Source organism: Cololabis saira, chromosome 9 (assembly GCF_033807715.1).
Source record: "Cololabis saira isolate AMF1-May2022 chromosome 9, fColSai1.1, whole genome shotgun sequence".
Taxonomy (NCBI): Eukaryota; Metazoa; Chordata; class Actinopteri; order Beloniformes; family Belonidae; genus Cololabis; species Cololabis saira.
Window position 1 is genome coordinate 38,119,265 of NC_084595.1, and position 24,032 is coordinate 38,143,296.

The 24,032-nt window shown below is 40.8% G+C and overlaps 1 protein-coding gene across 2 annotated transcripts in view; it reads left to right on the forward strand.

Moving 5' to 3' along the window:
• Window positions 1-24,032, forward strand: part of adamts12 (ADAM metallopeptidase with thrombospondin type 1 motif, 12) — a 36,452-nt gene that overhangs the window by 1,709 nt on the left and 10,711 nt on the right. For both annotated transcript variants that reach the window (XM_061729529.1, XM_061729528.1), the window contains exons 3-19: window positions 6,769-6,946; window positions 7,165-7,370; window positions 8,078-8,161; window positions 10,540-10,664; window positions 11,079-11,228; window positions 11,863-12,006; window positions 14,670-14,814; window positions 14,906-14,998; window positions 16,256-16,401; window positions 16,582-16,751; window positions 17,479-17,612; window positions 17,800-17,920; window positions 19,005-19,249; window positions 19,791-19,932; window positions 20,037-20,163; window positions 21,494-21,704; window positions 22,349-23,455. In XM_061729529.1, the coding sequence (XP_061585513.1) occupies window positions 6,769-6,946; window positions 7,165-7,370; window positions 8,078-8,161; window positions 10,540-10,664; window positions 11,079-11,228; window positions 11,863-12,006; window positions 14,670-14,814; window positions 14,906-14,998; window positions 16,256-16,401; window positions 16,582-16,751; window positions 17,479-17,612; window positions 17,800-17,920; window positions 19,005-19,249; window positions 19,791-19,932; window positions 20,037-20,163; window positions 21,494-21,704; window positions 22,349-23,455 (3,528 nt within the window). The remainder of the gene's footprint in view (window positions 1-6,768; window positions 6,947-7,164; window positions 7,371-8,077; window positions 8,162-10,539; window positions 10,665-11,078; window positions 11,229-11,862; window positions 12,007-14,669; window positions 14,815-14,905; window positions 14,999-16,255; window positions 16,402-16,581; window positions 16,752-17,478; window positions 17,613-17,799; window positions 17,921-19,004; window positions 19,250-19,790; window positions 19,933-20,036; window positions 20,164-21,493; window positions 21,705-22,348; window positions 23,456-24,032) is intronic.

Sequence of the window (24,032 nt, forward strand, 5' to 3'; positions counted from 1 at the left end):
AACTTACAATGTTTACGTTGTCTTTTTTCTTCAATGCGTTTTTTTGCCCGTTCCTTTTTTACATCTTTCCAATGTGTATCGTGCTGCTTTGTGTCATGAAAACCGTTTTATAGCAGCCATAAGCGAACAGAAAGCGTTAAACAGGGAGACTTAGCCAGACAGATGTGGGAGTGAAATCCTGCTGCTGCAGAGAGGTCATTCACCCTCAGGCCACAGAGAGAGAGAGGGAAGAATGCTTAAAATACAAAGAAAAAGTGATAATTATTTGTTTATGGAGCAAAGAGTAGAAGTCACAATGTCTCAAACAATCAGAAAGCTCAAGGAGACTAAAAGAAGACTGTCGAGCTCACATGCAAACTGACACGTCACAAAAACGGATTTATTTTTGTATGTAATCCAACATTAATTCTCGACTTACTGGTGTAAATCATTGTCAAACAATCAAAGAGTAAATCCCAATTGTGCTTTTAGTCTACTTGTCAAGTTGTCCAAAGTTACAGTTACTTCAGTTGAACTGTTGTGTTTCAAAGTGGTGTGTTTTTTTTTCTTGTTATGGATAATGATACTGTGGCTCACAAATCTGCAGCCTTATATGTCATCTTTTGAAAAATATTTCCGACAGGAAATAACAGTTTTCATGATTAATCAAAAGATCATTTATTCTATTAAAATGTGAAACCATATGTGGAAATCCCCCTTTTACCTAAAGTGATGTAATCAGACGCCTAATAGTTTGTTTAAAAGACTTTACGGAAGCACAGTCGTCTCGAAACCTGTACAAGATAAAAGGGGGCTGTCTGTTCTCAGTAAATACTCCAGAGCTAGAACCCCGCCTTCCCCCCTGAGAGAATAGTCATGAGACACTAACAACAAATAAGAAAGGGTGCAGCCAGGTGAAGCCTGCTGACTCTGCAACCCGATTCACAAAGAGTCTGTGGTTCACTGGCTGGTGAGACCTGTGGATCATTTGACATGTCTTTGTTGTCATCAGTACAAATATGAAAAGATGGCAAGTCATGAAATGTCAAGAGAAACACGACCACAGATGTAGGATCCATACTGTACGACCCTATAGCAGGATTTCGTAAGGTTACATATCACAAAGGGAGGCCATTAGAGGGCCAAACTCCTTTACAAATGGAGGAATCAAGAAAAGCCGTGGGCCCTTGGTATAATTGACAGATGACATGATGCAAAAAGTAGGAGGAAGAATTTGAAATGCTTTTTTTTTTGGTAAGTGGGGAAAAAGTGGATGAGTGTGGCTGAAAACGACTTTTCTGTGCTCGTATCAAGACATATGTTTTTGCAATAACGACAGGGAGTGGAAAAGAAATGCAGGTGCACACAAAGAAGAAGATGTCATCAATAAGTGATCCACTGGCAAGCACACTCACTTTCTATGAATGTTCTGGCGCGTAACCGGCTCCAGTCTCAGACCACACTCCCTCAGTTATTTCACTGCTCGCCTCACACATGGCTCGTTCAGGTCATGTTTCTTGAGAGAAAACGGCTTAAATGTTGCATCTCGGTCAGGGGACAGATGACAAAGTATCAATGTATTACACAAAATAAACACCTAAGCATCAGGTCAGTTTGATGTTCTGCATCGGGCTGTAAAATGATTGTCCAGTTGCTCAAACAAATAAATCATTCTATTTTATTTATTTTTTTAGCGCCATAGATTGTGTCTTTACATAATCCAGGTTGCCTGTCGGTCTTATCTGTACAGCCCTGAGAATGTCTACTGTTTTCTTTAGTTTTTATGTGTTATGTAAAAGCCATTTAAACATTTGTTCGACTCATTTGTCCTCCCTGAGGACAAACATGAACATGCAAGTTCAGACCTATTATAAAGGTATTTCTCCTCAGAAAAGATTGCTGCTCAGCATGCTGAAAAATGACAATAATGGCTATGACCTCCGAGGAAGAAATTAGCTCTAATGCATCATTATCTTTTGAGTCTTAATAATTAAAGAAAAAAAAAGTAAGCTTAATGCAACCTTTAATGTTTAAAAGGGACCTATTATGAAAAACAAGTTTGCTCTTGCTTTAACATATATAAAGTGGTCTCCCCTCAGCCTGACAACTCAGAGAAAGAGGAAAGTAACCAAATTCTGCAGTGTCTGTAGAGCCGCCCGGATGAGCCGTCCAGTGTGATGTGGATCTACGAGTCGTTCAGATTCAGATTCTGCGCATTTTCGTTACGTAACCAAAATGCAAACCACGACCACAACTATAAAACCGTGTAACTGCATGCGAGTGTCCGACTATCACGTAGCACTGCGTGACATCGGACGCTCTCTGTCCATCTCCCTCCAGCAGCTGCCACTTTATTGAGGTTTTTGTAGTGAAATGAGGAGGAATCATAGAGATAACTTCTCATTTCAACTAACTGGATCAGCCGTTCCTCATCCGTGACTGTTTCCTACAGCGCTTTCAACCGGCTTTCAACGCGAGCGACAGGAAGAAAATAGAAGCCTGCATCCGTCAAATGTTCAGCTCAAAACGCTGCCCTGCATCGCTGCATCGCTGCATCGCTGCATCGCTGCGGCCAGTTAGGACAGTCCAATAGAAAATAAAGCAATGGAATTGATTGATTGCATTGCATGCATGACACGGTGTAAAGGCTGATTTATGGTTCCGCGTTACACCAACGCAGAGCCTACGCTGTAGGCTACGCCGTACCCTAGGGCGTAGCCTACGGCGTAGGGTCTGCGTCGATTTAACGTAGAACCATAATTCAGGCTTAACTCCGCCGGCCGGAGCTTCCGCCATTTTTTCGTAGCGGCGTATCGTGTCATTCAGGCAGTCAATCAGCACAGAGCCTCATTATCATAGCCCCGACAACTCAGAATCCCTCATAGAGAAGGAGGTTAGAAACTGTAAAGATAAAGACATGGCCCAGAGGCTGAATTTCTAATTTATATTGAAAAAACAATCAAAAGCTTGTTTTTAAGACATTCAAGGCCTGTTTAAAATAGACATTAAATGCCATAATAGGTCCCCTTTAAGTAATAATTAATGCAAGTTTGCTTGAAAATGGTTGTGATTTGTCAAACCGGAGTAATGAGCACCATCAGACCCCACATCTCCTTGTGTCCCTTTAATCACTGCGAAGGCCAAAGGCTGTGTAGCAGCGGCGACTTTATTTCAGGTCCAGTTGGCCAGCGCTCCAAAAGCCACAGAAGGAGGAAAAAGAAGTAAACCAGTTCCACATGGCCCGGCGTATTTAGAGCACAGAACCTGTGTTATGGTAGCTTCCCTGAGCTCTGGCACCTCACACCCAAACAGCAGGCTTCCTCGGGATCAGAGGTGGTTTACGGAGAGCTAGAGGGGATGGGGAAGAGGTGGAAGAGGTGGAAGAGGGAGAAGAGGTAGCGAAAGTGAACTTTTGTCTGAGGCCGTCACAGCTGAGGGAGCATTCAGGGTAGTTTTCCATTTATGGAAAAAAACAAAAAAAAACAATTACTAAATAATCTTACATGGTGTGATTTCAGGTTATCTTTGTTTGCGGAGCCGAGACATCAGAGAGGATATGTGCCTGGTAATTTAAGGATTACAAGAAATACCTTAACTACACTGTACAAGCAAAGCTGTCGTGCTCAGTAAGCCTGCAGTTGGTATGCACATCATACATATCATGCAGAGCCACGGTCTGAGTTTTGAAAGGGCCTCTCTTTAGCATTCCTTCTTGGTTGATCTGTGCTCCACCTCCTGCACCTCCTGTCTTTCGCAGCTGGGACTCACGCAAAGTTCCATGCACAAAAAAAGGAAAAAAAAACCTTAAATGTAATAATGTTTTCATACACTATCTTGTCTTTTTTTATTTTTTATTTATTAACATACAGTGCAAACAGCGACAAAAGACGACATCAGTTACTGTACGTATATATGTATCTAGGTGTGTGTGTGTGTGTGCGTGTAAATAAGATGATGAAAGTAGATAAATAAATTAAGAATATTAATTTGAGAATAAATAAGTAAACAAATAAATAATTATATAGAGTGGTGTAGCATGATATAATATAAATATAGCATGATAATATATGAATATCCTAATATGACATAATTTTTATAATATTATAACATTAAAACATATAACAACTACAACAATATACACTAGCTTGTCTTTGAGCGAAGTGATTCCAATGCTACAGCAAAATAAGATAGTATACCCACAAATCAGTCATAACATTATGATATTCACTATTTCTCAGCCTGCCATTGTTATCTGCACTGGTGACAGGTCTACAAATACGTTAACGTGGGTTCCAAGTGTCAGAGTCACATCTGGGAACGCCAGGATGAAGGTTTCCCAAGGAGAAATATTGCACTGCAGAAATATGAGCATTGTTAACTCTTATTTTTTTTTAATTGAGTGGTTTTGTTATGGTTAATCAGTGTATTATGACTGTCACACAGAGATGTAACAGCAGTTAAATCAGCGGAGAGGTCTCTGCACAGGGCCTCTGGGAAACTTTCCCAGCTGAATGGAGACATATCAGCCTGCATGCTTGGGAGATGAGTCCACCACAGCTTTGGAGACTTTGGCGGAAAGCCACACTTTGAGTCAGCGCTGGAGAGCTCCTTTTTCAGTATTAAATTTGAGTTTGCAAAAAAGATATCTAAACATCAGGCACATACAGAGAACCTTTGTTTATTTTCTTTGCAATGTTACTGTTTTGCTGAATGTGGTTTTATGGTGAGAAAACAATCCAGAGCAGCAACAAAGTGTCTGTCCCAGTATGCTAACACTAAACATTTAAATGATATAGTCCTTCCAAAGGGACCCCTGAATTGTACTTTTTAAAAAGTCTGCAAAGGCAGAGATGGGACGGATGAATGAGTGAAGATAGTGTTTTGTTTCATGCTGTCAGAAACACATGTTAAACTTGTCAGGGTGACCCGGAAAGCTGAACGGTGTAATAACAGCAGGGTAGATGCCGGAACCACAACCAACCAAACTGTAAGCAGCGCTGCACAGTTTAATGTCCCACATCTGCACTCGGCTCCCCGAAACACGGCAGTAGACCAAGAATCACATACAACAGGCAAGCACTAAAACTTGATTTATTCATACACAGCTTTTACAGCAAAGTAAAAAAGTTGAAAAAGCATTTTTCTGTAAGCTTGTGCTGATCCAGACTTTCCTTTTTTCCCTCCATTTAACTATTGGAAGTATGATATGTTCCTCTTGTTATTTCTTTATTTAAAGGGGACCTATTATGGCATCTAATACCTATTTTAAACAGGCCTTGGATGTCTTAAAAACAAGCTTTTGATTGTTTTTGCTAAATAAATTCAAAAATTCAGCCTCTGGGCCATGTTTTTATCTTCCCAGTCTCTAACCTCATTCTCTATGTGGGATTCTGAGTGGGCGGGGCTATGATAATGAGGCTCTGTGCTGATTGGCTGCCTGAATGACGCGATACACCGCTACGGAAAAATGGCGGAACCTCCGGCCGGCGGAGTTACACCGTGTCCGTGTCCTCACCGTGTCATAACTGCATGCGATGCGAGTGAGCGTCAGCGACAAAATCAATTCCATTGCTTTATTTTCTATTGGACTGTCCTAACTGGACGCAGCGACGCAGCGCTGTGCAGCGGGACGCAGCGTTTTGAGCTGAACATTTGTCGGACGCCCTGTTTCTATTTTCTTCTTGCCGCTCTCGTTGAAAGCCGGTTGAAAGCGCTGTAGGAAACGGTCATGGATGAGGAACGGCTGATCCAGTTAGTTAAAATGAGAAGTTATCTCTATGATTCCTCCTCATTTCACTACAAAAACCTCAATAAAGTGGCAGCTGCTGGAGGGAGATGGACAGAGAGCGTCCGATGTCACGCAGTGCGACGCGATAGTCGGACGCTCTCATGCAGTTACACGGTTTTATAGTTGTGGACGTGGTTTGCATTTTGGTTACGTAAAGAAAATGCACCGAATCTGAGCGGCTCGTAGAAGTCACATCACACTGGACAGCTCATCCGGACAGCTGTACAGACACTGCAGAACTTGGTTGCTTTCCTCCTTCTCTGAGTTGTCAGGCTGAGGGGAGACCACTTTATATATGTTAAAGCAAGAAAAAACATGTTTTTCATAATAGGTCCCCTTTAAGTTGGTTGATGGAAATAGGGAGGGGTTCATCCTAGAAACGCCTGGGCATGTTTGAACTCAGCTTGATGCAAAACCTATTAACAAACACCCCGCGGACACAGAATCGCCTTGGTAACATGTGGTCTGGAGCTGTCATCTTTCTTAATGCATGTGCTAACCATAGTGATTAGGCGTTTACTGATTGTAAGCGTACATGCAAATGCAGCACCTCCACTTTGCGGTTTTCATGTGAAAGCCATGTAATAATGTGCGTGTTCATCTGCAGACCCAAAGTTATCAGCTTGTGAATAGCCCGCACCAGTAAGAACATGCAAAGCATAGTTAGGAAGGAGTTGTTGTATTACTGCGGCAGACAGAGAATGTGCCCGAGGGAAGGAAAAAGGCTCATATTCAGATCTGATGACTAACGGTAGAATCCACCCTGATGGCAATTGCTGTGGAGTGCTCGTCTCAGGAAGAGAGGGCGTGTTCACCCTCTCACCTTTCGAGTGTGAGAGTTACTTAATCCCTACTCTTGTTGGTGATTTGTTGCAAGGGGTCATCGTTACACCACCTCATTTTGACACTGGGTCATCCCTGGCATTTCAGTATGTGATCAAACACGTTGCATACTTTCTGAAGTCATTTTTGTGTATTTTTATTTATCCTTTTTCATTTAGAGAGGTTTCTTCTCCCTGCCAGAGGGGCACTTTTTTATTGAACCTGTCGATAAATCTGCAAATGATACTTCGGGAGCTCCAGAACCACACGTCATCTATCCGAGAGCTGCTGCAGCGGCTCACAGAGGAAAACGCAGCCTGGAATCCAAAAGGAATCCTGGTTCCTGTGGAGTTCAAGGTGCATATCTCAGGTTATGTGTGTGTGCATGTGTGTGTATGTCTGTGTGTGTGTGTGTGTATGTGTGTGTGTGTGTGTGTGTGTGTGTGTGTGTGTGTGTGTGTGTGTGTGTGTGTGTTACCAGCCCTGCAGGTGAGTATGCATCTCTTTCTCTGTCTGCACCTCAGTCAAGCGAGGTTAAGTGCACTGCCAGTGACGCCTGACATCCTTCACTTTAGATTCTCCGAGGAAGTCTGTCCAGGCGGAGGAGGAGAGGGAGGAGTGGGAGCGGGAGCAGCAGAGGGGGTTCCAGGGTCGGTCCCGAGCACAGCGCTCCGTCAGTAAAGAGCGCTGGGTGGAGACCATGGTGGTTGCTGACTCCAAACTCATTGAATACCACGGTAGTGATAACGTGGAGTCCTACATCTTCACCATCATGAACATGGTGAGGCGTTTCAGCCCACTTTTCATTTTGATATTTTTACTAGGGATGGGCGGTATGGACTAAAAAATGTATCACGATAATTTCTGGCATTTATCCCGATAACGATAAAAATGACGATAAAAAAATACCAATTCAACTCCACCTTTGTAACTATAAATCTATCACCACATTCAGTCTTTGGAGCCAAAACACTGCTCTAAAAGATACTAAATACTACTAAACTACACCAATTAAATTGATAAAAACCAATTTCTTTCTTTCTTTCTTTCTTTCTTTCTTTCTTTCTTTCTTTCTTTCTTTCTTTCTTTCTTTCTTTCTTTCTTTCTTTCTTTCTTTCTTTCTTTCTTTCTTTCTTTCTTTCTTTCTTTCTGGCTCATTTCTTTCTGGCTCATTTCTTTCTGGCTCCATTCTTTCTGGCTCCATTCTTTCTTCCTTCCTTCCTTCCTTCCTTCCTTCCTTCCTTCCTTCCTTCCTTCCTTCCTTCCTTCCTTCCTTCACACGTGCGTTGATTTAACGCAGAACCATAAATCTGACTTTACACAAAAACGTCATCAAGGGGAATTTATCGTTTTTACCGCGAGATGACAAATTCTTACCGTGGGGAATTTCTTTGACAGTATATCATGAACGGTAAAATATCGCCCATTCCTAATTTTTACCCACAAATTCATTTTCAAAAATGTTTTGATTGCTTTTCATGTCGACAGGTAGCTGGTATCTTTCATGACGCCAGTATCGGAAACGCCATCCACGTCATCTTGGTGCGCCTCATCCTGCTACAAGGAGAAGAGGTAACATCATTCTGAAAAACGTCTCCAAGACACTTAAATCAGTTGCTGCTGTGATTTTCACCAGAAGGATTTCAGTGTATTAGATGTTAGTATGAAAACATAAGTGTAAAGGACATCACATGCATCCAGTAAATAAACATTATAATGGTAGGAATAAAAGTTCATTATTTTTAATGACATCCCCAAACACGCTGGACTGGACTGGTCCACCGATAAAACTGCTGGTACAACGGTCACACACTTAGGGGTCAATGCCACATCAACCATCAGAACTGTAAGTACAAGGTCCCCTTGACCTTCTCTTGACATCTGCGTGGCCTCCCACGCAAACACAGGCATTACAAAGGCTTTCGGTATCACAGTCATCACAGTCAATGGAGGGAGGTGACCACATATACAACAGAAGAGATGCGGCAGGACCGGTCCCATTGTGTCAGGAAAGTCATCTATTCTTCACTGAAAATAAGACCAGAGATATGATCAGTGATGTAAGGAGGGAGAGGAGGAGGAAGCAGCATAAACACTTTTACATCAGTTATGTGCTGGTGGAGAAGGTGAAAACGTTAAAATTCCTTAGACCCCACATCGGTGAAGATCTCTTCTGGTTTCATGGCATTCAATAACTCCTTCAGAAAAATCCCCATCTGAGACAGTTTTTCTTAAAAAAGCTGAGGAAATGTAGCAAAATCTTCATCGTCCTTTGGAGCCGTACAGTCGATGGCTGTGTGGCACGGAGGATGCGCAGCTCAAGGCATCGGACTGAAAACCACTCATTTCCTCAGTGTCCTCTCCTTCCCGGCACCACAGGATGACTGTCTGTTTTTTTTTTCTTTTAAACCTTTATTTTAAGATTTTAAATAGTCAGAACATTGACCATGAACAACACAAAGTCTGGCATCAAGAAAATAAGCAGATACATTACAAGACACATTGAATGAAGTCCGTAGGATATTACATAGTTACATAACTATGACAGTAAGTTAAATTAAATTAAATAAAACTAAGTAAGACATTACATTTCTCCAAATATTCCTTCAATTATGTTAGCCGTTTGTTTACATTTTTTGTTCTGAATTTTTTTAAGACATTCAAAGTAATTCTTGAAATCGATTTGAAAAACAGGAAAGAAAGACCTTTGGAGAATTTGGTTTTGTGCATGTGGAATTTTGCAATTAGAATAATCAATTTCATCAATTAAATCAAGTTAATTAAGTGTTGCATTTTCCTATCTTTATTGTTATAGTATAACAATATATCTTTGACATTCAAATTTATTGGTGTGTTGAAATATGATGTGATGTAAGCTTCAGTTTTTTCCAAAGAATCTGGGAAAATTAACATTCAAAGAAAAGGGGCCTATTCGTTTCCACTTCGGTATTACAAAATACACAATCAACATCAATATTGACAAATTTTAAAATAAATCTGTTAGTAGGGCAAATGTTATGTATCATTTTATGTTGAACTCATTGATTTTATTGGAGATAGCAAAATGTTATGTTCCAGTTAATATCAGCCCCAGGATGACTGTCCCACCAGGGAGATCAGGAACTCTGACATCATCAAGGAGAGCCCACAACCGCTAATCTCTGTCAGGAAAGTACAACGGGTGTGTGAGATCCAGAACAATGAATCTCACAAACAGCCTGTACCTGCAGGACATCAGACTCTCGAATACCAAAATCTTTGTATTAGTCTTAGTTTTATGCCAATTTTAATATTAGTTTGTTTAAGAAGAGAAGAGCAAATTGGTGGAAACTTGTGTTTTTACTGTATATATGAGAATTAACTTTTTCACTCTAAAGTGTGAATGTAACAGTTATTCATCAATATCATCTGTTTGAGTTGGAGCGTGTAGATCCAGACTCTTTTCTGCTAATCCCTATATCGTCTTCCACTCACTGATGTGGCTGTGCTCAAATAGCTGTAGAGTATCTGGCAGAACCTGTTCTTGACGCGCCGTAAGCAACGCGTTGCAATACCTTTCATGGGGGAATTTTCTGTTTCCGGTGTGCTTTGCTCTTCCAAGACCCCGTCATTCATATTAATACCTCTAAAAGCACATCTGCAACACAGAATACCCCACTGTATGCATGTGTGAACAGTGAACCATGGAGGAAAAAAAAAAGCATGGGCCACATTTCCTGAACATTCTCTTGAAATTCTGCGTTATTGAAAATGTCTTGGGTCTTCTTGCTGGTTTGTGTAGCTTAACTTTGCTATTTCTCTGTGCCTGGTTCAACTACTGAAAGCCCATCCCACCCATCTTTAGTCTGGAGATGAGCCGTTAGAAACCTCTGTGAATTACATTAAAAAGAACAATGGTTTATTTATGGTGTATATATTGATGCAACTGTTTCCACGGCTGTCTGTTGCAGAAGGACCTGAATATTCTTCACAATGCAGACACCACTTTGGCCAGTTTCTGTGCTTGGCAGAAAAACCTCAACCCCCAGAGTGACACGCACCCTGCTCACCACGACGTGGCTGCGCTGATCACCAGGCCAGTGAAACACTGATTTACACGTGTTTGTGAGCTGTTTCATTGAAAACTAATAACGCCATTGAATGGATTTTCAAGCAAAGAATTGTCAACGTTTCTGACGGATGTAACAATTTGGAAATTGATTTGCAACATGTTGAAAAGTGAAGCTTCGGTTCACTACTGAAAAATGTCCTATTGGGCAAGACATTCATTCATCATACTGTTTCCAATCCTGCTTTCACAAATGTTTGCAGATGTTCTTTGTGATGCCTCGGGGAGTAGCAAAATACTTCAATTGTTGTGTTGCATATATGATTTAGACCTTCAAAGTGATCTAATTGCATTAGTTAAGTAAATAATTAAATAAAGAGATGGATCTTTCAGCCATTATTCATACAGTATCTTTTAATTAGCATTTGTATCTCCCCAAAGGACAGACATCTGTGCAGGAATGAACCAGCCCTGTGAGACTCTGGGTCTGTCTCATCTGTCTGGAATGTGTCAACCCCACCGCAGCTGCAACATCAATGAGGATTCAGGGCTACCTGTCGCCTTCACCGTCGCTCATGAAATGGGCCATAGGTGCGTCTACATATCTGTTTTATTCTGGGGAAATCCCGAGTAATGGGACATCATGACCATGGGCAGCGTGACAAAGAAATCATCATGTTCCCATGATCAGTTACAACTGAGGATATACTGCATTAGCTCATCGGATCGCTTGTGAACTGGCTGTGTGCAAATAATGATGGATCAAGTAACGAGACATACAATGAGGGATATCTCAGAGGTTGCTAAGATGACTGTGGAGATCGTTCAGCAGCATTACCTACAGATGGAGTTTGTATTAATCTTCTTCATATCCTTCATATTTGATCTTTGAACCTTTTTAAGATCCAACAGTGCAAAATTAAAATTCTTGCAATCTTTTGACTGGTCTTAAAATGTTGATCAGCTTTGTATCTCAGGCCTGACACTGCTTACTAATTCTGAATAAACAAAAACAACGACAAAAAACAGCAGCAGGTACTACTGTCTGTCATTGTGCCAGCATTAGCCAAGAGTTTCCAAAATGTGCAGATCTTTTTCTGATCAGAGGGATAAATCACCACAAGCTAAAGATTTCCTCTGCGGCAGCCCAGACCAGCGTGTGATAAGTATGTGTTTGATAGTGATAACATCGGAAATAGTCTAGTCAATTTGTGTTTGAACTCAGCTTTGGAATTCACCATGACGGCCAGGGGAATGACTGCGAGCTGGAAGGAAGACACCCGTTCATCATGTCCAGACAGCTGATGTATGACAGCTCGCCTCTCACCTGGTCCTCCTGCTCCAAAGAATACATCACACGCTTCCTCGAGTAAGGCTCAATCTTTTTACAAATCTTATCTTATCTACAAATTGTGTTAAATTGGAGTATTGTATAATGGTTGAGAAATAGTCAAAATTGACACCTGGGTGCAGATAAAGTGGATGGCCTGCTGCCAATTTGCAAATGAGTTGTGAAAATGAGACAAATTACACAATTTGTATGGTATGTGTTGGAGGAAAACAAAGTTATAATAATATGACAACCATGACAATCGCAGTGTACTTTTTTTTAGAGAGAAGCAAGAAGCAGAGATAAAAAAATGTTTTTGCTCTCCGATCATCCTAAGGATGAAAATCCTCTAATGAAAGACAAGCAGAAGAAGCAAACAAAAAGAAGGAGCTAAAAACAACATGAGAAGGCATCCCCGCAAAAGCCTGCAAATGTTTGGTTTTACTGTTGTTTTCTGCCAAAAAGTGTAACCATAATGAATCAAACGTTCCTCTGTAAAAACAATAGTTTAAGCAGCTGCAAAGTTAAAAGTCAGAACTCATGTTTGCTGAGCTCTGACTAGTTTGCTGTTAGTTTGTCTTTCAGGGTGTAAATTTATCAGAATAAGGTTTTTTGAGCTACGAGGCTCCCACTTGCATACATCTATGTGTATATACATATTATACATGTATACATGCATGCTTACAAGCATACAGGCGTGCATACGCGCATACATATGTAGATAACCACATGCACACATGCATGCATGCATACATATACACATGCATGAATGCATACATCCATGCATACATGCATTTGGCTGTGGGATCTCATGGTCTGTTTTGAGCAGTTATAAATCTGCCTCAGAAATCTGCAAATCTGTTGCCCCACAACTAGAAGGTTGAAACTCAGCTGGGACCTTTATGTGTAGAGTTTGGATGTGCTCGTATGGGTTTTCACTGGATACTCCAGTTTCCTCCTGCAGTCCAAAAACATGCAACTTAGGGTAGCTGCTGATTCTAAATTGTCCCTAGAATTGAGTGTGTGTTGTCGTTTTTTGCCATGTGGTCCTTTAATAAACTGATGACCTGTCCAGGGTAAAACCCAACCTGTTGACAACTGTGATCTGCTCCAGTAGACCCATGTGACTCTGAACAGATAATGGCTGGATGGCTTCAAGACTAAGAAGTGAACACTGAAAGCAAGCAGATGACGTGACATCATTACACTGAAAATGTTCCGATAATGCATCCGCCCAGAGCCGGATTAACGCAAAGGCAAACTAGGCATGTGCCTAGGGCCCGATTCACAGGGGAGGGGCCCAGACAGAGGGACAACATTTTTTTTTATTTATTTATATATATATATATATATATATATATATATATATATATATATATATATATATATATATATATATATATATATATATGTGCATTATTACTATATTTAGTATACATACATATATATACGCATACATACGCACAGGGCCGCCGCAAGGGGTGTGCGAACCGTGCGACCGCATGGGGCCTCGCGCTATGGGCCGTTTTTTTTTTTTTCAAAATTATATTGATTTTTTTCCGTTTTTTTTTTCCTTTTTTCCCTCATAAATATCAACAGTCACGTTCCATTACAGACCTAAATGTGTACTAGTCTGTGCATATCAATAAATATATGTGCAACAATGATGCGCGTGTCTGTTGTTCAATACAACTGATCAGACCAAGCGCGGACACAAGCTGCTCTGATCCAGACGGTGGAGTTGGAACAAACTGTCACACAATGTCGAGAGAACGAGACAGATTCAGGAAATTTCCATCAGGGGATGAAAAAAGAAAAAAAACAAAAGAAAATGGAAGAGTTTAATGCCTCTCTGAAAGGGTCGTTTGATAAATTAAAAAAAAAAATCACCGATCCGATCGGGTCTCCAGCAGCCGTGGGGCCCCGCGTCGAGGCAAGCCCAGATGATGATGAGGCAGGGGAAGGTATCCAGTATTTTGCTAATTGGAGAGTTAAAATTGCGCATATACACACCCGATCCAACCCGAAAAACGCTAAACATTTTGCAAAGCCCCCCCCCAGCCATTTTGCACAGGGCCTCGCAAATCTCCCAGACGGCTCTGCATATGCATACACATACAGACATACATACTACAGCACACTTTGTCTTACTGCAAATTTTATTGGTATTTGTAGATTTGACTTCTTATTTCACTATTCAATTTAATCAACACATTTAATTAAGATTTTCTGCAAAATGCAATAGCTTAAAACATTTATCTTATTTTACTCTGTTTACATAGCAATGCTGACACCTATTGGTGATTTACTGGTACTAATACCTTAACAATGATACTCGCAATCGATAAGATAAGGATAATTTATTAGCATTTAATAGAGCGGTGTAATAACGTATAAATAATAAAAATCAAAAAATAGTCTGATAGACAACTTGACTATGACTATGCTATGTAAAATGTGAATTAACTTTTATTAGTAACTTTGGTAAGTTTAAGATTTCAATTCATAAATTATATCGATGGAGGGGGGCCCAAAAATCACAGTCTGCCTAGTGTAGTCCATTTATTTAATCCGGCTCTGCATCCGCCGCAATTTTTTTGTTTCCATTGATCTTACATCTTTCTCTCTTCCTTTCTATTGTCTCTTTATTTAATCCACCTGCTTTCAAAAGTCTTATTTTCACCTTGTTTTGTCTTCCTCAGTCGTGGTTGGGGTTTCTGTTTAGACGACCGTCCTTCAAAGAGGGACCTAACCACTCCCCTGGCTCGTCTCGGTATCCGCTACACCACGCACCACCAGTGCCAGCTCCAGTACGGACCAAACGCCACCTTCTGCTCTGAGATTGATGTGAGTGTTGTGCATCGGCCCAAATGGAAATGTCAATAGTCTTCCAGGAAACAGCCTGTGCTAATTGTTTTTCATTATGTGATCCTTTAAGAACGTCTGCCAGATTCTTTGGTGCTCGGTCAACGGCTCCTGCCGCTCCAAACTAGACTCACCCATAGATGGTACTCGCTGTGGACCAGAGAAGGTAAATGACCCAAGTTGGTGGTTTTTATTAACATACAGTACAAACAGCAACAAAAGATGACATCAGTTACAATGATATGTATCTAGGTGTAAATAATATAATGAAAGTAGATAAATAGATTAAGCATATTTATTTGAAAATAAATAAATAAATAAACTAATAAATAATTATCATATAGAGCAGTGGTTCCCAAACTTTTTTTGCTAGGCCCCCCTTTTGTACGTAACAGAATTTTCGATTGTTTTCAATTTTGCATTGAAATGCGACTACAATTTATTTCATATATTGAACATATGTGCGAAAAAACTGTCCATCTCTGTAAAAATAGATTTTCAACCTGACCAGCTCCCAGAGATTGAAACAACAACAACAATACAAACAGGAGCCAAAATCTGAACATCTGAACCTTTAATCCCCACACCTTTTCAGTGATGTGAGTGGGCTTGCTTCATGTGTGCAACACCTTTCTTTTTTTTTTCCTTTTTACTGTACAATACAGTATGCATTACTTTCAACATATTTTTTTTCCCAAAATAACCAGCTCCCTGAGGAAAAAAACCAGCAGCAACAGCTAAACAAATAATCAAAATTTCAACAATTGCTCTGCAAAAATGTCAGCTTTAAAACCCACACCTTTTCAGTGAGTGGGGCGGGCTTGTTCATGTTACAGATCCTCCCTATTTCCTGTCTCTCTCTCACTGCACATATGTATTGAAGGCAAAATCTTAAAGAAATAAAAAATCTTAAAAAAAATATATATATATTTTATTTATTTATTTATTTTTTTAATTAATCTACCTTCCAACCTCGCCGCGCCCCCCCTGCAATACTGCCGCGCCCCCCCTAGGGGGCGCGCCCCCCAGTTTGGGAACTACTGATATAGAGTGATGTAATATAGCACGATATAATATAAATATATGTAATACTATAATAGCATATAATAATATAATAATATCCTAATATAACATAATAATTTTTATAATATTATAACATATAACAAAATGATATCACCATACTATAATATATAACATTATAATAATACTATAGTTTAACATCCCATGAGATTTCATAACTTAATATAATAATACACTATAAAACAATATATCATGATAATGCCAAGAATAATTATTAGAATTAGAATTGGTAATTTATATATTGCAATGAGGGGTGAGGTCAGACCGGGGCGTCAGGGAACACTAATCTGAGGGGAATTGGCAAAAAAATCCAAATGGAATTGCTTTTTTGCTCCTCATCTAGTGGTGTATCTCTGGCGAGTGTGTAATCGTGGGCAAACTCGCTGAGACGGTGAATGGAGGGTGGGGACTGTGGAGTACCTGGTCTCACTGCTCCAGGACCTGTGGGACTGGAGTTCAGTCAGCAGAGAGAGAATGTAACAATCCCAAGTAAGGGCTCATTCCTCATCTGTCTCATACCTTTGAGAATAATTGACCTATTTATGCAATTAATCTTTTATGCTTAGTTGGCTTGTTTAGTTTTTTTCCCCTTGTCCATAACTGAAAATGAAATGAAAATGAAATAATCCTAATCACATAGTTGACTCAAAGTGTGTTTGTGCCTGACAGACCGGAGTACGGGGGCAAGTACTGCACCGGGGAAAGGAAGCGTTATCGGACCTGCAACACGACACCGTGTGAGAGTGATAAACCAACATTCAGAGAGATGCTGTGCAGTGAGTTTGACACGGTGTCCTACCACAATGAGCTCTACAGCTGGGTTCCTGTTGCTACCCCATGTAAGTGATGAAAGCCTCAAAAAACATGCATTCACTCAGTGGTGCTTTCCACTTCACTCTACAGCCAGGGTTAAAAGATGCAGTTGTATGTGTTAGTCAGCAGAGGGCAGCATTCACACTTGCAAACCCACAGTGACCCAACTGACAAGTGTTTCTCAGCAGAAATGTTGTTGCTCAGGATCCAAAACTGTTTTGGTCTGTCAGTTCATTTAAAAAATATGTCATTTTAATGGCTTCTTTGGAAGATTTTTGTTGTTGAATATTTAAGACAGGCTTGTTTTACTTGTACTCCCTCAACATCTCACTTGAAATACAGGACTGTCTCAGAAAATGTAAATATTGTGATAAAGTCCTTTGTTTTCTGTAATGCAAAAATGTCATACATTCTGGATTCATTACAAATCAACTGAAATATTGCAAGCCTTTTATTATTTTAATATTGCTGATCATGGCTTACAGATTAAGAAAACTCAAATATCCTATCTCAAAAAATTAGAATATTCTGGGAATCTTAATCTTAAACTGTAAGCCATAATCAGCAATATTAAAATAATAAAAGGCTTGCAATAGTTTAGTTGATTTGTAATGAATCCAGAATGTATGACATTTTATTTTTTTTTTAATTGCATTACAGAAAATAAAGAACTTTATCACAATATTCTAATTTTCTGTGACAGTCGTGTAAACTGCAGTCTTCTTTTCTCCCCATCTCGCAAACCATTGGCAGCGACTCCCTGTGAACTGCACTGTCGACCCGTCGGTGAGTATTTTTCTGAGAAGATGCTTGACGCTGTGACTGATGGAACGCCGTGCTTCATGAACAACAAGTCCAGAAACATCTGTGTTAACGGAGTGTGCAAGGTAGTGTGGCTGGGTAAGAGACCAGTAGAAACTTTGTGTTGGTGGCGGGTTATAGTCGAGCACTATGGCACGCTGACCTGTAACTGTGATGAAGCGGAGGGAGAAGATGCTCTGTGGAAACATCCGCTGTGCTATAATGTGTGTTCCCTCGTATTTTCATGGCTTTTGTGTCTTGTTTCGTCTGCAGGAGGTTGGTTGTGACTATGGCATCAACTCCAACGCGCTGGAAGATCGTTGCGGAGTCTGTTTGGGTGACGGGACAAGCTGTGAGACCGTTTACAAATCATTTGATGGAGAAGGAAGTTTCGGTGAGTGTAATGTCAATTATTCATAAGAAATGACCCAAATAAGATAAGATAAGATAAGATATTCCTTTATTAGTCCCACAGCGGGGAAATTTGCAGTGTACAGCAGCAAAGGGGATAGCGCAAAACAAGAGGCATCAATAGAAATAGAAATAATAATAATACAATAATAATAACAGAGTATGACACACTATAAACAGTACTGATATATACAATAATAATAATAATAAAAAATGTTAAGATAAGATAAAGATAAGATAAGATAAAATAAGAAGAAGTATTTAATTGCAGAATTACAGGAACAAACTGTAAATGAGGAAAAGCTTTGAAATGACCAACAAAAGAGTGCGAAAGAGCTCAGAAATCAAACTTTAAGCTGTTGTTTCTCGTTTGTCATGTCAGCCAGCTGTTTGTCCTGCTGTTTTCGTCTGGTGTGATATGTGTGTGTGTGTGTGTGTGTGTGTGTGTGTGCAAGCGTGCACGTCCACGGGCCCATGCACGTTTTTGTCCGAAGATACATGTCTTGCGCAAACTTTACTGCACTTGAAAAAGCATAAGTCACCCACTAAATCACCTTACCATGAGAGAGGCCCGACAACAATAAAATTTGCCCCCCTTCTGTTCTTTCTCCGTTTTCTCTCTCGCTGCATATGTGTTTCCCTTGAAATGCATCCTTTACTGATAACCAGCCCAGATGTGCAGACTTCAAAAGACTTAAACCGAGGGCACACGCCCCCTTCCTTTCACAAACACAAAAAAACCAACTCACACACGCACACACATACACACCTTCCCACAAACATCGTTAAACTCCAGAGACCCACTCATTGCTGCTTTTGCTCCCCCCCCCCTTAACCCCCACATTCCCACACCATAAAAAACCAGAGACAGGGCAGTGCCCCCCACGCCGAGCAAGCCCACGCTCAGTCACACACACTAATGCCAGCCACCCCCGCACACTGAGCCCTCCCCTTATTAAACATCAGAGGGAAGCTGTCTGCTCGTCTGGACGTGAGCGTGGCAGCAGCCACGGTGGGCCATCCGTTACCTCGCCGCGACTCTGACTACCCTTCCCCATCTCTCCCAGGGTACATGGACGTGGGCGTGATACCTCAGGGGGCGCGGGACATTCTGGTGAAGGAAGTGGAGGAGGCAGGTAACTTCCTGGCTCTGAGGAGCGTGGAGTCGGACGAGTACTTCCTCAACGGCAACTACATCATCCAGTGGAACGGCGAGTACGAGGCCGGTGGGACGACCTTCTTCTATGACCGTAGCGGGAACATGGAGAACCTCACGGCCCCCGGACCCACCACTCAGCCGGTCATGCTGCAGGTACGCCACCAGGGGCGGTATGAGCGCATTCCTTTTACAAATCATTGAGATATCTAGAGGTAAGAGGAGTTATCTGAAAGATGGGCGAGCGAGTGTTGTTTGTTCTGATGCTTACAGGGCTGTCTCAGAAAATTTGAATATTGTGATAAAGTTCTTTATTTTCTGTAATGCAATTAAAAAAACTAAAATGTCATACATTCTGGATTCATTACAAAGTGTTTTCTTAAGCTGTAAGCCATGATCAGCAATATTAAAATAATAAAAGGCTTGCAATATTTCAGTTGATTTGTAATGAATCCAGAATGTATGACATTTTTGCATTACAGAAAATAATGGACTTTATCACAATATTCTAATTTTCTGAGACAGTCTTGTATTATCATGACATCAACACTGAAGCCCTCCACATATTTTTGACGAATGGGAAAAAGATGTTTAAATAGCTTTAAGGACTATTTTTCTCTTTTTTTCAGGTAAATTAACAAGTCTAAGATCAAACAATTTAAAAAAATGACTCATACTGTTTTTTTTTTTTCTTTAGCTGCTTTTTCAGGAGAAAAATCCAGGTTTAAACTACGAGTACACCGTCAAGAAGGTCAAAGACTCCGAAAATGAGGTCCCTGAACCCATTTACAATTGGAGACATGGAGCGTGGGCTGACTGCAGCACCACCTGCGGCCTCGGTTCGGCATTCTAACTTCAATGATCCTCAATCACGAGTGTTTTAGAGGGATTTATGCGTTTTGATTGAATCATGACATCTTTTCTATGTTTTGGCTGGTCCTAGGGGAGCAGCATCAGCCCGTGCGCTGTTTTGAGGTGGATGAGGGTGTAGTGGACGAGTCTCTGTGTGACCCAGACATCCGTCCAGAAAACAAACACCGCAAGTGTAAGAATATGGAATGTCCTGCCAGGTGTGTACTAAATATCGTTTTATATTGTTTAGAGGGTAGCTGTTGTTGTTTTTGCCATAGTCATAACTTTCATGACCTTGTAGCATATTTTACTTCCATAATATAATTAATAATCAAATATATATATCAAGGAGTATATACAGCAGCAACGCGCATATTATACCATTAGGTATTATATCCAGAAGTATTAAAAATATTTTTTTATTACTTCTGAAAAGTTTTTTAAAAGTGTTAAAAAGCTTCTTCAAGTGATTTAATCTTTTCCATCATGAAGCTGATGTTTTCAGTTTAATAATGTTTCTTTTTTTTTTGTTTGTTGTCACTCTAATTGAACTGAATTCAATTCACCTTTTTTCATCCACAAAAGTCGTCTCAATGTACATTACACAGAAGACAGGTCTAATACAGTCTATTCAAAGAATTGCAATGACACCATATTCTGTTCATATATTTAGTCCAGTTTATTGTAATTTATTCAATCTGTTTAATTTCAATAGGGTTCAGATTTAAACTTGGAATCTTGCATATGTATTAAAACAGCCAAGGAACCAAACACATCCAATCTTCTCTTTGTGCAATCATCCATTCAAGACAACAGCAGGAAGGCAAAATCTGGTTAACAGAGCTAAAAACAAAACCTTTAACAGACACAAAATCAAGTACAAGGACAAAGAGCATCTGCTTCAAGAGAGACCAAAAAAACACAGAAAGATTAGTCCACAGATTTCGGCCTGTGATATATATTAAAAAACAAAACAATGTTAGTTGCAATAATAATGACAGAAGAAGAGAAACAGAAACCCAGACTGCTGAGGAACCTCTTCAGGTTTTAGAATATTTTATAAAGACAGAGTTCTCAGGCGGTTGCTTGTATTTGACATTTTTAACATTTAGCTTTTTATAAACCAAAAGAAAACAAAAAAACAATTTAGAATAAAAATGTGTATGGTAAGCAGTGTATTCAAGCTTATCCACAAAAGAAAAAATTCCCCACACAGTTGGGCGAATCTTTAACTTTGTTTAACGTATTTGTTTGGTAGATTCATTACACTCCAATTTTGAGTCAAAGGAATTGGAGACTGTTACACTGACTGCACATGAGTTTTAAAAATAATTACATGTAATTGTCTATGAATGGGTATGAAATCCACAATACTGGTAAGAGATAGTCAAAGTTGCACTGGTTTCGGTTGCGTTATGGGTAACAGTAGAATATTTTAAATGATACTGGTCCCTGTTCGTTGTTAGACGACAAGACAAGTTAGTTGTCCATGGATTGTAACCAGTGAGTAGTTTCACCTTCTTTCCCTGCCTTCTCTGTCACACCCAGGTGGTGGGTTGGGGGTTGGCAGCAGTGTACCGCCACATGTGGACTGGATGGACTGAGGAAGAGAACCGTTCTTTGTGTCCGGACAGTTTCAGGGGAGGAAAGGGTGCTCCACCCTGTGGAGTGCAAGCATCTTCTTAAACCAAAACCTGTGGTCCCGTGCAACAGAGACGTACCGTGTGCTCAGGAATGGGCTGTAGATAACTGGGAAGAGGTAGGTCTCTCTGTGGGAATTGTATTTTCTCCTGGCGAGTGTCTCTGTTACGACGGAGTATTAGGGCCAAACTAAGACAAAAAAAATTTGGTAATTACGAGAATAAAATCATAATATAATGAGAATAAAGTCGTAAAAATTACGAGAATAAAGTCGTAATGTTGCGAGAATAAAGTCGTAATAGAATAAAGTCGTAATATTATGAGAATAAAGTCGTAATATTACGAGAATAAAGTGGCAAAATTACGAGAATAAAGTCGTAACATTCAGAGAATAAAGTCGTAATATTACGAAAATAAAGTGGTAAAATTACGAGAATAAAGTCGTAATGTTGCGAGAATAAAGTCGTAATAGAATAAAGTCGTAATGTTATGAGAATAAAGTCGTAATATTATGAGAATAAAGTCGTAATATTACAAGAATAAAGCCGTAAAATAACGAGAATAAAGTCGTAAAATTCAGAGAATAAAGTTGTAACATTACGAGAATAAAGTTTTTTTTGTCTTAGTTTGTCCCTAATACTCCGTCGTACTGTGGCTTCAGTCCTACTCATCGTACACTTTTAAAACATGCATCTTGCTAAGTTGACGTCGGAGCTTTTGTGTCTGATTTCATATATCCTCTGTGGGGTCTTGCTCTTGCAGTGCCCAGTGACGTGTGGAGGAGGCGTTCGCTCGCGCACCGTTACCTGCTCATTGGCACCCGCGAAGACGTGTGACCCCTTAACCAAACCCAGGTCCAGATCACTGTGTGGTTTGCTGAGCTGCCCAAACTCTAGCCTTCGCAGACGACCAGGGCTTCATCCTGGAAATCGTCGCCTTTTCCCGCCCAAGACCCAACCTACCAAGCATACCGGCTCACCCACATGGACTTCCGTGAGCACCACAGCTCCACCTACAACTACCGCCAAAACAACTGCAACTGCTTTCATTTCAGCCATCACTCCCCTTTCAACCCACGAAACCACAACCCCGGAAATCATTGATGCAGATGACTATGAGTTCAATGTTCCGCCGAGGAAAAATGAGGGGAAAAGAAAGAAAGTTTATCCTATTAAATCCAATTTTACAAAAAACTTCAGGAAACCAGCTGTTGAGAAGGAGGAAAATTTCGAAGAAGCAGAGGAGGGAAGTACACCACATGGAGTGATGAGTGATCATGTTGTTGAGGACATGACAACAAGAGCGGAGAGGATTACTGACGGGAATGTTTTTACCACAGCAATGTCACTCAAAAGTGCTCTTCAAACAACTGCAACAACTTTGCCATCAAGTCCACTCACGACGTATGTAACCAGGGCGGTAGTCACAACTACGTATCCCACCCCTCTCACCAGTACAGAGAGATGGGCAAAGACGACTCGCCACATGTTCAACCCCCGCACCACTGCAAATACCAGCCCGTACAGCCACTGGACACACCAGGCTCCACTGACCACCCCGGTGTCCAAGGGCCGCCACGGCCCAACAAAAGCTGGCACTCACACAAAGCAAGCTCCTGCTACAACAGCAAGAACGACGTTCACCACTGCTCCCACACCGCAGTCCACAGTTACCACCGCTAAACTAAAGAAGTCTGCAGTCACACCCAGGGAAGACAGTTCCACCACCCGTGCTAAAAAGCCCAAAGGTAGTCAATCCACGAGCCAAAACCAGCAACCAAGTAGCCCCAAGAGCAGTGACCAAAACAATCTGACGGCTCAAGAGCCCGGCAGCATGGACGTCTTCTGGGTTGTGGGAAACTGGAGCGAGGTGCGTTAAGATATTTTTGGAACATATTGTCTTACTCGCTTAAAGAATGCAACCACAAAGTATTTACTTTAATTCTGACAATTTTCCAAAGTGTTCTGTAATATTTTAAGGCTGATTGGTAATCAAATAGCATCCCGGCCAGAAACCTAGAGGGAATGTGGACATTTCAAAAAGTGTGATATATTGATTCCATCCATCCATCCATCCATCCATCCATCCATCCATCCATCCATCCATCCATCCATCCATCCATCCATCCATCCATCCATCCATCCATCCATCCATCCATCCATGCATCCATCCATCCATCCATCCATGCATCCATCCATCCATCCATGCATCCATCCATCCATCCATGCATCATCCATCCATCCATCCATCCATCCATCCATCCATGCATCCATCCATCCATCCATGCATCCATCCATCCATCCATGCATCATCCATCCATCCATGCATGCATGCTCCATCCATCCATGCATCATCCATCCATCCACCCATCCATCCATCCATCCATGCATCATCCATGCATCCATCCATCCATGCATCATCCATCCATCCATGCATCCATCCATCC